At 46.4% G+C, this 17,521-nt stretch overlaps 1 protein-coding gene and 1 non-coding gene across 2 annotated transcripts in view; one reads left to right on the top strand and one right to left on the bottom strand.

Annotated features, from left to right (window-relative positions):
* Positions 1–17,521, bottom strand: part of KIF13B (kinesin family member 13B) — a 156,290-nt gene that overhangs the window by 127,032 nt on the left and 11,737 nt on the right. Inside the window, 1 exon segment of the mRNA XM_049771160.1 lies at positions 11,062–11,155. Coding sequence (XP_049627117.1) covers positions 11,062–11,155 — 94 coding nt within the window.
* Positions 5,588–5,689, top strand: LOC126007500 (U6 spliceosomal RNA). Its single transcript, XR_007495061.1, has one exon. It is a non-coding gene; the product is annotated as a U6 spliceosomal RNA (small nuclear RNA).

The following is a 17,521-nucleotide window of genomic DNA, read 5'->3' as shown; positions in this document are numbered from 1 at the left end:
GCCTGCCAGGAGCTATTTCTGAGCAGACAGCCAGGAGTAACCCCTGAGCACCACCGGGTGTGACCCAAAAAGAAAAAACAAAAAAAAAAATTTTTTTTAAATTAAAAAAAAAAAAGAAATTTGAGTCTTTAGAAAAAAAAAAAACAAATTCCTCAAATGTTTCTTTCTGTTTCAAAAGTTCTTTTGTGTTGAGAAGAAAGAAAAGCTTGCTCCTTCTTATTGCTGTCCCAACAAAAACAACAAAAGCATGTGAAGGCAGTATGTATTAAGATTTATTTTGATACCAGTGACAATGCTAGAACATCCCCAATCCCACAGTCTCAGTCTATCATCATTCATGTTTGACAGGTTTACTAATCAGTTTGTTTGAGCAACCTGCTATCCATTCCAGAATCTAAAACTCTTACTATTTCAACTACCACATAACCTGTACTGAGTTGAATCAAATGTTATATCATCGTAGGGTCAGATCAACACTTGCCACGCAGGCAGCTAACTTAGGTTCAATCCCTGACTGTAGAATAACATATTAATTATGGGGTTCTGGATGGTTGTGGATGACGGTGAGATGGATGGAGGGTGAGGCCTTTCTCTGCTGGAGCAGGCCATACGCCTGCAACTCCCTCCAGCTGGCAGGTCTTAGAATCAAGGAAATGATCCACACAGGCAGTCAGGTTTCAGGAGACATGAAGCTTTATTCAAGGCCCTAGACAACAGGTGTGGCTTCAATCATAACCTTTTACACTGGCTCCATAATCAGCCCTGCATTCAACCTGTTTCTTCTCCCTTCATCCTCCTTTTCCCAGAATCCTTCTCAATTCTTTCCCTGAACTCACTTTATACCCCTGAGGCAATCCTTTTGTTACCAACCAAAGACCCCTCCCAAAAATGGGCTGGTCTTACCATCAGGTAAGTTTAAGAAGGAAGATGGGAGTGGGGTGACACCTGACAACCCATATATGGTCTTCCAAACCTATCAAGAGTGAACTGTGAGCTCAGCTGAGAGTGGTTCATTCATATATAAATATATATATATACATATATATATATAATTTTAATGTTATATTATCAGCTTTTAAGATCTGTCCAATCCACTTGTAGAACCTCATCAGAAACAGTGTATGAGAGGACCAGAGAGACAGTTACAGTGGGAAGGGAGTTCACCTTACATGTGGCTAACCTGGGTTTGAACTTTGACATCCCACAGGGTCCCCTGAGCACTACCAGGAGTGATTCCTGAATACAGACCAGGAGGAAGCACTGAGCATCGCTGGGTGTGGCCACAAAAACAACACAAAACAAAACAGTGTAGGAGTTAGTATGTTTCAAAAAGAAAGGGAAATAGACTGGTGGAGGACTTATGAGTACTCAGAATGAAGCTTTCTCTGCCTCTCTCTGCCATAATCGGGCTCCCCCGGGAAGAGCCTCTTTATGAAATTAAAGCAGAGCTGCCCCATTCCTCAGAGGAGCAAATGCCCCTTGGACAGATGGATTAGCAGTGCTTGGGCCCTCTCTCAGCAGAGCCAACAAACAGGCCTATTGTGCAAACCATAATTACATTTTGCATGACTTCCTCCAATTAAACTCCTTGCTTCAATGAGTGTCCAGCTAGCAGCAGAGAAACTTGAAGTCATTATCTAATGGAACCTTAAGAAGGAAATTAGTGTACAAGTGACTTTATACAGATGTCAGAACAATTACTGACATGGGACTTCGCTCCATAGCAATGCTGGCAAGAGAAAACACAAGTGGGTCAGCCACACTGAAATACTACAGCGATGAACATACAATTTCTTTTATTTTTTTTCTTGTTTTGTTTTTTTTTGGCCACACCCGGTGGCTTTCAGGGGTTACTCCAGGCTCCTGGCAGGCTCGGGGAATCCTATGGGATACTGGGGATCGAGCCCGGTTGGTGACATACAAGGCAAGCACCCTCCTTGCTGTGCTATTGCTCCAGCCCCCTCTACAAGCTTCCTTAAACATACACATGCTCTGCACATACTCATTCATTCCCCTGCATGAAATAAGAATACTGAGCCAGAACACAAAGGCCTCTCCTTAGACACAAAACTTGTTCGAGGTCTGGACCAAACTGGAATCTAGTAAAAATCAGAAGAAGTTTCTTGTGACCTGAATGACTCATGCAGGTTAGGACCAACATCTCAGACATTCCTTTCTCTGGATCGGCACTTTCAACCTTCACACAATTAATCACTAGGTGTATGCATGACTTAACAGGAAGCAGGAGAAAAGCGCCTCTAAGACAGGGAAAATCTTGGCATAGCTGGCTAGCTCCATCCGTGCTTGTATACATGAATATATGCTGCCCCCAGACACATGTGCGTGAAAGAACATGGTACTGCACACATGACATTCCAAAAGTCTGCATTCATGCTCCTTGGGATCTTGGTATCTAGAACTTCCAAATGTTTCTAGTTTGGAAAATTCTTATCTTACTTAAAACTATATTCTGAAGGGGCCAGGGCACTAGTATAACAAGGAGGGCACTTGCCTGGTCCACAATTATTCCGAGTTCATTCATCAGGACCCCAGAACATCATCTCAAGTATGTCCCATAATAAAAGAAACACCAAAGTCCTACATAAAGATGACACTAAATCCTGTGACACTTATCTCTCTCAATGGCAATGGACTAAATGCAACAGTTAAGAGACACAGAGTGGCAAAATGGATCAAAAATCTGAATCCAAAATTCTGCTGCCTACAAGAAGCACATCTGATAGAACAAACATAGACTCAAAATCAAAGGTTGGAGGACAATCATCCAAGCAAACAACACCCTTAAAGAAGCTGGAGTGGCCATTTTAATATCAGATGACACAAACTTTAGACTTAGAAAAGTTATAAGGGACAAAGATGGACATTTCATAATAATCAAGGGATATGTACAACAGGAAGAAATCACATTCCTAAACATAGATGTGCCCAATGAGGGACCAGCAAAATATTTAATACAATTGTTGACAAATCTGAAAGAAAATATTAATAGCAATGCAATATAGTGGAAGACCTCAACACTGCCCTGTCAACCCTTGATAGGTCAAGCAGGCTGAAACCCAACAAAAATATAATAGCTCTGAAAGGAGAAATGGAAAAAAGTAGTTACGTGTGTCTCATAAGCCAAAACATTAAAGAGCACTCAAGGACGGGCACATTCCGAGGCAAAGGCTCACTGTGCAGGTGAGGAAGAAAACCAAGTCTGGAAAAGAGTCTGCTGGCACCAAGGAGGGAGAGGAAAGGATTCAGCAGGGTGCAGGTCATGGAGGGCAGCCACTCCTGTGGTGACTCAAAGGCCCAGAGCCTGGACACTTGTTGCCCTGGGAGCCTGATAATCTTGCTGCATTTGAGAAACCTTCATAGGAAGGTGTCCTAGAACCTGAGGAGACAGACAGCCAGACAGCAGGCAGGGCCTAACTGTGAGGAGACCAGCTTTGAGTGGACATCCAGGATCTGGCTGGGGAGACTGGACTTGTGTGGATAGATAGTCAGGGCCTGAATGTGTGGAGACCGGCCTTGTGTAGGCAGCAACTGTGCTGTGTTATTTCTCTACTGTGATCCAGGCACCCCGAGAAGAGACCTTCACAGTTAAGACACCCAGGACCCTGCAATGCTGCAGAAAGAACACAAAGTGGATGCAGCATATGGGGGGTAGGGTAGATGGGAGCCTCCACAGCTCAAAAAAAATTACACAATTTAGCCAGTCCCACCCCAGATATCTGTGTGAGGGACGAGACCGTGCCTCCACACTGAACCCAGCAGCCAAATGCCCAAGCAGCCCTGCATCCACTGGTCCAGGACCCTTAAGCAAATGCAGTGAAGAAACAAGGTCCCCTGTCAGTGCTGCAGGAAGCAGTCAGCCACAGAGGCCCACAAGGCTTACTTTATCTTAAATATCCAAGATAGCTGCGAAGCTACAGAGACAGGCTTAGGAGGGAATAACTTTTTAGCAGAAACAAGGGTCTGTTTCCACAGGGGAGTGTGTTCCAAATCCAAACTCACCTTTAAGTCACCTTCCTAAAATCCTATCTCAGCCCATTACAAAACATTATAGCCTTCTCCAATTAATTTAGTTGAATTTAGAGAAGCCCAGATTACAGTGATTGATTAATATTTTATTCCTCGTTTGTTTGTTTTGGGGCTAGACCCAGCAGCGCTCAGAGGTTACTCCTGGCTCTGAGCTCAGAAATCACTCCTAGCAGGCTCAGGAGACCCAATGGGATGCTGGGGATTGAATCTGGGTTGGCTACATGCAAGGCAAATGTTCTACCCATTGTGTTATCATTCCATCGCCTGCTTCATTTTTTAAATTTTATTTTATTTTGCGATTTGGGGTCATACCCAGATGTGCTCAGAGGTTCCTCCTGGCTCTGCGCTCAGGAATCACTCCTAGACATGCTCAGAGGACCATATGGGATGCCAGAAATCGAACGCAGGTCCGCCAAATGCAAGACAAACAGCCTTCCCATTGTGCTATCACTCTGGCCACTTCCGTTCCCTTTTATCATAAAACCAGAGGCCAATGTGAGTTCCTTAAAGACCACTGCATCTATCTATTTTAGACAAACTAGAAGAATAAATGTTTGTGATTTTTGCAAAACTGAAACTTTAAAGAGTTATGCTTCTTTTTGTCTGTTTGTTTCTATTTTTGTTTTGGTAGCACTCAGAGGTTACTTCTGGCTCTGAGCTCAGAAATTATGCCTGGCAGGCTGGGGGGACCCTATAGGATATCAGGGATTGAATCTGGGTCTACCATATGCAAGGCAAATGCCTTTCCTGCTGTGCTATCATATCAGCCCTTGCTTCTTTTTTCTTTCTTTTTTTGTTTTTTTGTTTTTGTTTTTGTTTCTGAGCCACACCCAGTGACATTCAGGGGTTACTCCTGGCTCTGCATTCAGAAATAGCTCCTGGCTTGGGGGACCATATGGGACACTGGGGATCGAACCAAAGTTCGTTGTGGCTCAGTCACATGCAAGGCAAACATCCTACCATTGAGCTATCACTCCGACCCCATGTTTCTTTTTTCTTTTTTTTTTTGGGGGGGGTCACACCCAGCAGGGCTCAGGAGTTACTCCTGGCTTTACACTCAGAAATTGCTCCTGGCAGGCTCAGGGACCATATGGGATGCCGGGATTTGAACCACCATTCTTCTGCATGCAAGGCAAATGCCCTACCTCCATGCTATCTCTCTGGCCCCTGTTTCATAATTTTTTAATGGGCCACTGCTAGCAGTGCTTGAAGGCCATTTGGTGAGAAGGATCAAACCCAGTCTCACCAGGCAAGCGAGTGCTCTCTGGCCAACCTATAGCTCCAGGCCCTAGAGCCAGATTTCTGAATAGCTTACTTGATGTCTACACAAATACTGAATTGAAAATCTTTCTGTTTACAGCCAGCGAGATAATACAGGAATTATGTACTGCATATGGTCCCTAGAGTAACTCCAGAGTAATCGCTAAACACTACTGGGTATAGCACACACACACACACACACACACACACACACATTAAATAAGCATGAAAAAAGAAACTAATAAAGCCACCATATTTTGGTTTAAAAAGATTTAACTGGGTGCTTGCTTTGGCAGCACATATATTAAAATTGCAATAATACAGAGAAGATTAGCATGGCCCCTGAGCAAGGATGACATGCAAAAAGATTTAACTGGGGTTGAAAGGTAGTATAGTGGGTAGGGAGCATGCCTTGCAAGTGGATTACCTGGGTTCAATTCCAGCATCCCATATGGTCCCCAAACCCACCAGGAGTGACTCCTGTGCACAGTGCCAGGATTAACCCCTGAGTATCGCCATGTATGTCCCCAAAACAAAAAACAACAAAAAAATTCTACTTTCTTGATAATATGTTTGTATTATGGTTCACTTAACATACCACAGACAGCAAATAAATGTGGACTGGACATTAAAAAGCAACAGAAGGAGGCAGAGCCATAGTACAGTAGGGAGGTGTTTGCCTTGCACTCGGTCGACCCAGGTTCTATCCCAGGCATCCAATATGGTCTCCTCAGCCTTCCAGGAGTGATTTCTGAGAGCAGAGCCAGGAGTAACCCTAGTGTCACTGGGTGTGGCCCAAAACAAACAACAAAACCACAGTGGACTAGTAAGATGAGTCAGGGGTTAAATAAAGCATTTTGCCTTGCATGGAATCAAACCCAATTTCATCCCTTGCACATTCCATGGTCTCTGGAACACCCTCTGAGCACAGTGCCAGGAATATATCTCAGCATTGCCAGGTGTGGTGCCCACAGAAACAAACAAGAACAACAGTGAAGATGTTGCTCAAGTCCACTGCAGATGAGGCTGCAGACCTGGAAAGGATCGTCTGCTCAGTTAATGAGGCTCCTCCCATCTTAAAAGGCACAAACAGCAAACTGTAAGATGTTCAAGTGGTAAATAAAAATCAGTCAAAATCTGGCTTGTATTTTCAGAAGTCGAGTGACTGGCTTAGGAGCACACAAATGGAGCCCGGAGAGATAGCACAGCAGTGTTTGCCTTGCAAGCAGCTGATCCAGGACCTAAAGTGGTTGGTTCTAATCCTGGTGTCCCATATGGTCCCCCGTGCCTGCCAGGAGCTATTTCTGAGCAGACAGCCAGGAGTAACCCCTGAGCACCTCCGGGTGTGGCCCAAAAACCAAAAAAAAAAAAAAAAAAGCACACAAACGATTTATTTCATAACCCAAAAGGAATATAGTTGGACACTAAGCATAAAAAAATAATATTCTTTTAGTTGTTTATTTTTAGGGGTACACCCAGAGGAACCATATGTAATGCTGGAGATTTAACCCAGGTTGCCACATCCAAGGCAAACTACCTATCTGCTGTACTACAGCTCTAGCCCCTCTTTCTAAAAAAAAAAAAATATATATATATATTGGTTTTGCACTGTTTTAGTGGAGCCAAGGATGAGACCTAGCCTCTTCATAGAAGGTATGCATGCACCCCATCACCAAGCCACACACCCCCAAAACTGAGCCTTTCTGGCTAGTAATTAATTCACAGACTCAAACCACCTTCCTGTAAACTGTAAATCCCTCAGACTCTCTGGTAACAAATAGAACTCCTGTAAAAGCTGACTTGTTTGGAGGATTAATCATTCTAACTAGACTGTCATTAACTTCCCATCATATAAAACAGCTCTCAACTCTGCTGCCTTTTCTTTTCACCTCAAACTGAATGAAATCTTAGCCCACCGAATAGCTTCATTCCAACTCTCATGGAGAAAGTAAGAATGTTCCTTGAATGTTCTGTTTCCTTGCTCTTGTTTCACAGTGGCCTTGGCCCACACCCCACAGTGCTTAGGAGTTACTCCTTACTCTATGCTCAGAAATCATTCCTGGCAGGCTTGGGGGACAATATGGGATGCCCCAGATAGAACCTGGGTCAGCTGCATGCAAGGTAAGCACCTACACACTGTGTTATTGCTCCAGCCTGCATGCTCTGGTTTTTGAGGTGGTCCCCAATTAAAGGAATGTGTGCAACTTGGGAAAATTCACCCACCTGTGTATTTAAAAAAAAAAATCCAGGAGTTGTGACATCAACCCACACGTAAAACCTCTTAGGCAGCCAGGTCTAAAGAAGCAGGGTAGTGGCGAAGAAAGAGTCATGAAAGAGCCAAGGAAAGAGCCATGAAGCCAGTCTGCTTTTTTGTCTCGACCTTTCTCTGCCTCTGCCAAAAGTCAGAACTGACTTTTCTTTTTTTTTTTCCCCAGAACAAAATCCACCAGGGAGTGGGAGAGCAGAGTGATCCAGGTGGGCTTTTACATATCAAAGGAGAGATTTAGGGCCCAGCGGCGTTTGCCTCGCAAGCAGCCGATCCAGGACCAAAGGTGGTTGGTTCGAATCCCAGTGTCCCATATGGTCCCCCATGCCTGCCAGGAGCTATTTCTGAGCAGACAGCCAGGAGTAACCCCTGAGCACCGACGGGTGTGGCCAAAAAAAAAAAAAAAAAGAATTAAAAAAAAAAAAGGAGAGATTTACAGGGAAATAGAAAGATGGGGGAACAAATGCCTTTGCTTGGATTAATAGCTGGATGTCATCTTTTTTTTTGTTTTTTGTTTTGTTTTGTTTTTTTGTTTTTGAGTCACACCCGGTGGTGCTCAGGGGTTACTCCTGGCTCTATGCTCAGAAATCGTTCCTGGCAGGCTCAGGGGACCATATGGGGATGCCAGGATTCAAATCATTGTCCTTCTGCATGCAATGCAAATGCTTTACCTACATGTTATCTCTCCGGCCCCTGGATGTCATCTTATTTGTGCAGACTTGTTTAAAACATACTTCAATGGGAGAGACCTCGGATCAAAGAACCAGGAGTAACCCCACTGAGCTAATACAGGTATGGCCATGTCAAAGAAAAACTTAGCTAAGATATTCTATGGAGGGCCCGGAGAGATAGCACAGCGGCGTTTGCCTTGCAAGCAGCCTATCCAGGACCAAAGGTGGTTGGTTCGAATCCCGGTGTCCCATATGGTCCCCCGTGCCTGCCAGGAGCTGTTTCTGAGCAGACAGCCAGGAATAACCCCTGAGCAATGCCAGGTGTGGCCCAAAAACCAAAAAAAAAAAAAAAAAAAAAAAGATATTCTATGGAATCCAAAAGTGCTATTGATTTTTTTTTAAATCCCCATGAGTTAATGATCTCAAAGGGAAAGAAAAAATACTTTTAGCTTCGATGCATTCTTTTTTATTTCTCAGAAAAGCTCACCAAGTAGGCATAGTGACACCATGGTGTCTGTTCCAAGAAAAGGCACAGCTACCTGTCTAACAGGTGACCAGGCCACTCGTCACCAGCCCATCTTCAAGCCACAGGGGCCAAGGGAGGATACATGTGTGGCTGCCACTGTCTTAGCCCCTGAGCTCTTGAGGTCATCTTTTACACAGCCACAGAAGAACGAAACAACTAAAGCACACGGGTCAGTAACCATGAGAGCCAGTTGCTCACCCCAGGCTCAGAACCCAAGTGGGTCCGGATAGAAAGGCCACCTCAATCACCTACAGGACAGACATGACCCCCAAGTTGCACAGAGCTATCAGCCATTTCCAGATGAAGCATGAGGCCCAAGCTGAAAAGTTCTCAGTGTGATTAGCAGCCTCAGATGAATGTTTTTATCCAATAGATGAAACTAAATTGGCCAATGCTCAGACACAAAGAAGGCCTTCGTTTCTGATACATCCATACTCTTCTACACCCTAAGAACAGTCTCCCTGTTGGCACCATCTCCTAGAGAGTCTCAAGAAATATCACCAGGGCCTGAAGTGACAGCACAGCAGGGAGAGTGTGTACCTTGCATGAAGCTGATTTGGTTTGATCCACAGCATCCTATATGGTCCCTCAAGCACCTCCAGAAGCGATTCCTAAGCACAGAGCTAGGAGAAAGCCCTAAGTACCGAGGGTGTGGCCCCAAAATACAAAACAAACAAAATAAAAATGAAATAAAAGAAACATAAAAAATATCTCCAGGGGCCAGAGAGATAGCATGTAGGTAAGGGCGTTTACCTTACATGCAGAAGGATGGTTCGAATCCCGGCATCCCATATGGTCCCCTGAGCCTGCCAGGAGCGATTTCTGAGCATAGAGCCAGGACTAACCCCTGACTGCTGCCCGGTGTGACCCAAAAACCAAAAAAAGAAAAACCTCCAGGAACAGGAGCAATAACACAGCAGAGAGAGTACTTGCCTTGTACACAGCTGGCCTGGGTTTGATCCCCAAAATCCACTAGGATCCCCTGGAACACTACTAGGGCAGAGTCAGGAGAAACTCTTAAGCACCACTGGGTGTGAGGAAGGAAGGAGGGAGGGAAGAAGGGAGGGAGGGAAGGAAGGAAGGAAGGAAGGAAGGAAGGAAGGAAGGAAGGAGGGAAGGAGGGAGGGAAGGAAGGAAGGAAGGAAGGAAGGAAGGAAGGAAGGAAGGAAGGAAGGAAGGAAGGAAGGAAGGGAAGGAAGGAAGGAAGGAAGGAAGGAAGGAAGGAAGGAAGGAGGGAGGGAAGGAAGGAAGGAAGGAAGGAAGGAAGGAAGGAAGGAAGGAAGGAAGGAAGGAAGGAAGGAAGGAAGGAAGGAAGGAAGGAAGGAAGGAAGGAAGGAAGGGAGGAAGGAAACTCTAGGGGATGTAGCAAATTACAGCAGGTAGGATGATTGTCTTGAGCCTTGTGCAGGGTATAGAGGCAACCCCAGCACTCTTTTCTCCTCTCGTTCTCCTTCTCTCCTTCCCTCTATCTTCTCTTTCCCTCTCTCTCCTCTCTCCCTCTCTTCGCTCTCTCTCTCTCTTCTCCCTTTCTCTCCTCTTTTCTCTCCCTCTCTCCTCTCTGTCTCTCCTCCCTCCTCTCTCTCTCCCCTCCTCTCAATCAGTCAAACTCTCACACACAGCAGCTCTTCCCAAAGGCCAGTCAGTCTCTCTATGCCCCAAGCCAACCAACACCTTCTTTATTCATAGTCTGAATCTCCCTTGGAATACTGGTTAAATCTCCTCATTCACTCCCAGTGTCCTCCCCAAATTGCTCCCAGCTCATTTATTCAAATCTGTTCGGATTAAAAAGTCATTCCAAGCTATCTCACACTTGCTTTCTTCGCATCCTCTTGTTCTGTTCACTGAGAAGCACCATTTGGGCCCTCATTCTCTGACAACCAGTCCCTTCCAGAGAAGAACCTTAAAATACAGCTTCCAGGGGACTCCTGGGAACTTGGACATACTCCCAACAGAGAGCCACACCGCACAGGGACAACCGAGGAGATACAGACCTAGAAATGGATTCAGTTGCCAAGGCAGAGTCTTGTAGGATGGCCTCCACATCTCTTCCATCCCGCATGCCTGACTCCAGCCCTGCTGCTTCCTCGTTGACTTGAGCTCTCGGCTCTGTTTCCACACAACTACCCTCCACAACAGGCCCCAGACACTGAGTGTCCACAACTTAAACCCTGTCTCTTCCAGCTGACAGTATCACCTTCCGGAGGAGAAGGAGCAAGAGCTGGCCAAAGCCAACAGAGATAGCCAACACTAGAACACCGGACCATAGAATGCATGTTTGTCTTGGGACTTACCGGGCATCTCCTTTGGAAAGGTTTGTGTTCGCTGGGCTGAGGACCACTTTGTTGGTGTCCACGTCCACCACACATTTGGTATGCAAGTCAATTTCTGCGGACACAGGGAGGGAAGGGAAAAGTGGTCACCACAGAAAAAGGATTTATTTGAGTAATAAATAAATTTGAGAAAAATCTAGCATTCCTGATGAAAGACTCTCAACAAGCGGCACCAGAGGGAATGAATTTGTCACGCCCCACAGCAGCAAGACAGGAGAGAGTCCTTTCCATCAGGTGAACACACACAAAGGCAGGAAGATCCAGAAATGCCAACTCCACCTTGAAAATGAAGAGCTAAGTAGAATGACTCCACATGTCAATCATCAGGACACACTGGTACAAGTCCAAGCTGGAGGTGCAGACACAGATCAATGAGATCAGGGTCTGATATTGATTCACATTCATGCATGGTTGATTTCAGCAATGGTGTGAATAAACAAGCCATGGAGGAGAAATAGAATCTCTAACAACAGGACTGTGATGGGGGGGGGCATCCAGATTAAAAAGAATGGAGGGGGCTGGAGTGACGATGGAAAAAGCATTTGTCTTGCACACGGTCAGCCTGGATTCAATCCCCAGCATCACATATACTTCCCCCAACATGCCAAGAATAGTTTCTTTTGGTTGGGGTGGGGGTGGTTTGGGCCACACCCAGCAGTGCTTAGGGGTTATTCCAGCTCCATGCTTAGAAATTGCTCCTGACAGGCTTGAGGGACCATATGGAATGCCGAAGATAAAACCCTGGTTGGTCCTGGGTTGGCTATGTGCAAGACAAATGTCCTACTGCTGTGATATTATTCTGGCCCCCAAAGAGTAATTTCTGAGCACAGAGCCAGGAGTAATCCCTGAATACTGCCAGGTGTGCCCCCAAAAACAAACAAACAAACATCAAAGAATGGAATTTACTTCAGAAATTGTAAAGCATGGGACCGGAGTGATAGCACAGCAGTAAGGAGTTTGCCTTGTAGGCAGACAACCCGAGACAGATCCAGGTCTGATCCCTGGCATCCCATGTGGTCCCCTGAGCCTGCCAAGAACTATTTATTTCCAAGTGCAGAGCCAGGAATAACCCCTGAATGCTGCTGGGTGTGGCCCCAAAATTAAAAAAAAATTTTTTTTAAAGCTCTATAAAACTCTCAGTTTATAGGACCAATAGTAAAAGGGCATAGTTCCATTTGAACAGAGGCCAAGGCATCTCTCAAAGACACAAAAATGACTTATAGGGGGTCGCTGAGATAGTGCAGGAGGCAGAAGGCCTGCCTTGCACACCGCCATCCCAAGTTCGATCCCCAGCATCCCATAAGGTCCTCACACCCTGCCAAGAGTGGTCTATGAGCACAAAGCCTGGAGTAAGACCTGAACAGTGCCAGGTATGACCAAAAATAACAAAATAAGGGCTAACAGGCCTCAGATTGCACATGCACCTCTAATGATGTGCAAAGTCATTAGACATTGGGGAGATGCAAAAAAAATCGAAGATGATGGAAGATGATGACTAGAATCAAGGCAGAGAGGGGCTGGTGTGGGCAAGGCCATGGAGGAACAGAAACCCTTGGTGGGATATGATCTGGTACTGTTGTTTTGGGAAACCTGTGGTGGTTCACCAAAAGATAAATACAGGGGCCAGAGCGAGAGGACAGCAAGGAGGGAATTTGTCTTGCACACAATAGACCTGGGTGCAATAGCCAGAATCCCATAGGGTCCCTCAAGTTCTGTCAGGAGTGATCCCTAAGCACTGCTGGGTGTGACCAAAAACAATAATTTAAAAAAAAAAAAAAGGTTCCACCCAGAGTTAGCTTATGAAGCAGCAATCCCCACTCCCAGAGATGGAGACACAACTATATCCACACAGCTCAAACATCAGTGATACCACAGCAGCACGCTCTGGCTCCACATCATGACAAGTGATGGCAGATGCTGAAGACCAGATAGATGTGGTCAGAAATGAACAGTCACAGCCCCTGAGCATACCAAGAGGCCGCTTGTTGTGTTGGGCAGAGGCCAGTCTCCAAGCATGCGTGTCCCGCTATGTGTGGTCCCAGTGCAGGCAGAGATAGGGAATGGACTGGACAGGAGAAGACGCCGCCCTCGAGGGACAGCTTGAGAACAGGCGGAGAGGGATAGCAGACAGTCACTGGCTCTGAGCCTGCTAAGTGGGCTTCGGTATAAAGTGTTGCTCAACAAGCCTTCTTATTTTGTTCTTATTTTTGTTGGGGGGGGGCCACACCTGGTGATATTCAGGGATTATTCCTGATTCTATGCTCAGGGAACACTCCTGGAGGTGCTTGAAGGACCATACAGGATGACCCAGGGGTTGAACTTGGGTCAGCTTCATGTAAGACCCTAACCACTGTACTGTCTCTTTGACCCTCCCTTTTTTGTGTGTGTGTGTGTGGTTTTTGGGTCACACCCGGCAGTGCTCAGGGAATATTCCTGGCTCCAGGCTCAGAAATTGCTCCTGGCAGGCACGGGGGACCATATGGGGCGCCGGGATTCGAACCGATGACCTCCTGCATGAAAGGCAAACGCCTTACCTCAATGCTATCTCTCCGGCCCGACCCTCCCTTTTTTTAAGTTAGAAGACCACACCTGTTGATACTTAGGGGCTACTCCCAGCTCAGTGCTCATGCATCACTCCCAGCTGGTGCTCAGGAGCGAACCTGGGGCTCCTGCATGCAAAAGCACATGCTTCAGTTCATTGAGTACCTCCCTGGCCCTCTATAAATGGTTTTCTTTTTTTTAAATTATATCACCATGAAATACACAATTCAAAAGCTGTTGATAGTTGGGTCTCAGTCAAACAATATTCCAACATCCATCCCTTCACCAGAGATTGAACTTTTTTGGGTTTTTGGGCCACACCTGGTGATGCTCAGGGGTTACTCCTGGCTATGCACTCAGAAATTGGCCCCTGGCTAGGGGACCATATGGGACATCGAGGGCTCAAACCTTGGTCTGTCCTGTTAGCCCGTGTAAGACAAATGCCCTACCGCCTGCGCCACCAGTCCGGCCCCCAAAATATTGCTCCTGGCAGGTTTGGGAGACCATTGCCAGGGATTGAACCCAGGTCTGTCCAGGATCGGCTGCATGCAAGGCAAATGCCCTACCACTGTGCTATCACTCCAGCACCTGAACTGTTTTTGAGCATAGGTCACATAATGTTTTTTTAATGTTTGTTGCCACAATTTTTTTTTTTTGGCTTTTGGACCACACCCAGCGGTCTGTCTGCTCAGAAATAGCTCCTGGCAGGCATGGGGGACCATATGGGATGCCGGGATTCGAACCAACCACCTTTGGTCCTGGATCGGCTGCTTGCAAGGCAAACGCCGCTGTGCTATCTCTCCAGGCCCTGTTGTCACAATTTTTTTAAATAACTAATGAAAGCGTTTCTGTTGGCCTTATCATCATTGCTCCCAGAAGATAAGCTCTGAGGACAAGCCTGGAAGTACACTGGAGTCATTTTGCATTTTTCCAAGAACCTTGGCCAGATGTAAATGTCACACTCACTTGAGGATCGAGGGCACTGTCCCCTGCAGGAAAGTGGGCTCCTTTCTCTCAGTGGACTGACATAACTCAGACACACACAGGGGAAAAACCAAGTTCCCTCGCTGTGATGGCCACTGTCTCATTGGTCAGATGAGCTATCCGGCACTTGTTCTTGAAGATCAGGAGGCACAAGAAAACTGGGATCTTCTCAAGGCCAAGACATTGTCTCAAGCACAGGGAACTGGAAGAAGTGTCCTGCTGTGGCCAGCTCGAACCTGAGTCTCTCCCTATGGTTGATCCACATCCTTCTGCCATCTGACAACCCTGTACTGACAGCTCTTCCGCACAAAAGCAAATCTCGGGTACATGCGAATCCCCAATCGACTCCATGGAAACTGTTGAGACTCAGCACCCACCATCTTTCCACTCCCCACAAAGTGAGGAATTGGTTTCCTGCAGGAATACTTGCAGGGGTCTCAAACTCAATTTACCTGGGGGCTGCAGGAGGCAAAGTCGGGGTGATCCTTGAGTGCAAAGTCAGTAGTAAGCCTTGAACATTGGGGTGTGACCCAAACAACTAAAACAAAACAAAACAAAAAAAGATTCCTCTAGGGCAAGGCCACAAAATGTTGTACGGAGGGCCGTTTGCGGCCCGAGGGCCTCGAGTTTGAGACCCCTGAAAGGTGAGCCCAGGGGCTGCATGGGTGGCTCCATCTAGAAGGTGCAAGATCCATCTAAAATAAGCTCTTGAGTATAGTTCGTCCTATATTTTGGTTCAAGAGAAGGAAGCCAGTGGCTGTGTTCCCCAAACATATACACACCCCTTCATCAGAGTCCCTTTTTCTCTTCTCTCATGTCTTCATGGGGTACAACTGGGGAGCAGGCAACACTAATTCCTGAACCACTCCACACATACAGAAACTGCCTCACACTAAAACAGCCACCTGAAGCTCTTTTTTTTTTTGGGGGGGGGCATACCCAGTGGTGCTCAGGGGTTACTCCTGGCTATCTACTCAGAAATAGCCCCTGGCAGGCACGGGGTACCATATGGGACGCCGGCATTAGAACCAACCACCTTAGGTCCTGGGTCGGCTGCTTGTAAGGCAAATACCGCTGTGCTATCTCTCCGGCCCCCACCTGAAGCTCTTTTTGTTTTAAACATGATGACACGGTTGGGGCCAGAGCAATAGCACAGCAGGAAAGGCATTTGACTTGCACAGAGCCAATCTGGATTTGATCCCTGGCATCCCATAGGCTCCCTGAACATTGCTGGGGTGATTCCTGAGTGCAGAGCCAGGAGGAATTAGAGTGTCACCGGGTATATGGCCCAGAAACCAAAATAAAGTAAAATAAAATAAAATAAAATAAACATGGCAACATGGTCTGACAAGCTAGTACAGGTGGGTTAAGGCACTTGCCTGGCCGGCAGCCTCTCTTGCTGCGCTCCCGGGAACAGTGCCAGGTAAGATGCCCAAGCCAGGAGTAAGCACTGAGCAGAGCCAAGTTTAGCCTCCAGTCCCCACCCACTCAAACACCCACCCTTGCTCCAAAAAGATCACAGCACTCAGGAAAGTCCCTACAACCACAGCCTGTAGCATATAAACCCTCTTCAGGTCTTTCGGACCTGTAGTTTCTTTTTTGTTTGTTTTCTTTTGTTTTGGAGCTACACCTGGCGTTGCTCAGGTACTCCTGGCTCTGTGCCAGGAGTCACTCTTGGCAGATTTGGGAGGCCCTATGGGGTGCTGGGGATGAAACTTGGATCAGTCACATGCAAGGCAAATAAATGCCCTCGCCACTGTGCCATCACTCTGGCCTCAGGACCTGCAGTTTCTATCGCCAAATGAAATGTCCACCCCCAAGTTTGCTGATGAGGGATGGCTAGATAACAGAGGGTGTTTCCAGGCTGCTCAGAAAAGGGGTGGCATCTCAGGTCCACCCCCAAACAAGAAGAAGCAGTAGGATGGGAAGAGTTCAAAGGTCAGGTACAGAAAGACTATTTAAATATAAAGTGGAAGTATTAGGTCAGGGATGTGATCCAATGTTAGAGCACTTCATTTCCAAGGGTAAAAACCTGGGTTTGAGTAAAATTGGGGCCTGGAGCAATAGTCCAGAATACAGAGAAGGAAAGAAATTGAGTTGTGGGGGCCAGGGTGATAGCACAGTGGGGAGGGCATTTGCCTTACACACAGCTAACTCAGCTTCGATCCGCAGGTTTTGTTGCCCTAAACTGGCAGGAGTAATCTCTGAGCACTGCCAGTTGTGGTCCAAAAATCAAATAAATAAACAAATTGAGTTAAAAAAATACAAATATGAAATAATGGGAGCCAGGGGCCAAGTGATTTCAGGTGCATTGGTGTTATGGAAGAACAGAACTCAATATCCAAACCAGAGTCAACAACAATGGAATCATGAGACCAAAACTTGAACAATCAAAGCTTAAAATGGTCTGTTAGACTGGCAGGCTGGGGGCAGGGGTGGTGGCATGGGATGAACTCTGGAACATTGGTGGAGGGAGGTCGACACTGGTGGTGGAATTGGCCCTGAAACAGTATATGTCTGAAACCCAAATATAAAGAACTTTAATAAATAAATCTCAGTAAGGAAACTTAGAAATTAGGGGCCAGTGAGCTAGTATAGCAAAGAGCTCACTTGCTTTGCACACATACATCCCATATGGTTCCCCACGCCTAACCAGAAATAATCCCTGAGTGAAAAGCCAGGAGTAAGCCCTGAGCACTGCCAGGGGTGCCTCCCCCCCAAAAAAAATAAAGAAAAAGCACTGAAAAAGAAAAAAGAAAGAATAGAGGGAGGGAGGGAGGGAAGGAAGGAAGGAAGGAGGGAGGGAGGGAGGGAAGGAAGGAAGGAAGGAAGGAAGGAAAGGAAGGAAGGAAGGAAGGAAGGAAGGAAGGAAGGAAGGAAGGAAGGAAGGAAGGAA

Source organism: Suncus etruscus, chromosome 4 (assembly GCF_024139225.1).
Source record: "Suncus etruscus isolate mSunEtr1 chromosome 4, mSunEtr1.pri.cur, whole genome shotgun sequence".
NCBI lineage: Eukaryota > Metazoa > Chordata > Mammalia > Eulipotyphla > Soricidae > Suncus > Suncus etruscus.
The sequence above is the reverse complement of the archived record's forward strand: the minus strand, read 5'-3'. Positions and strand labels throughout refer to the sequence as shown.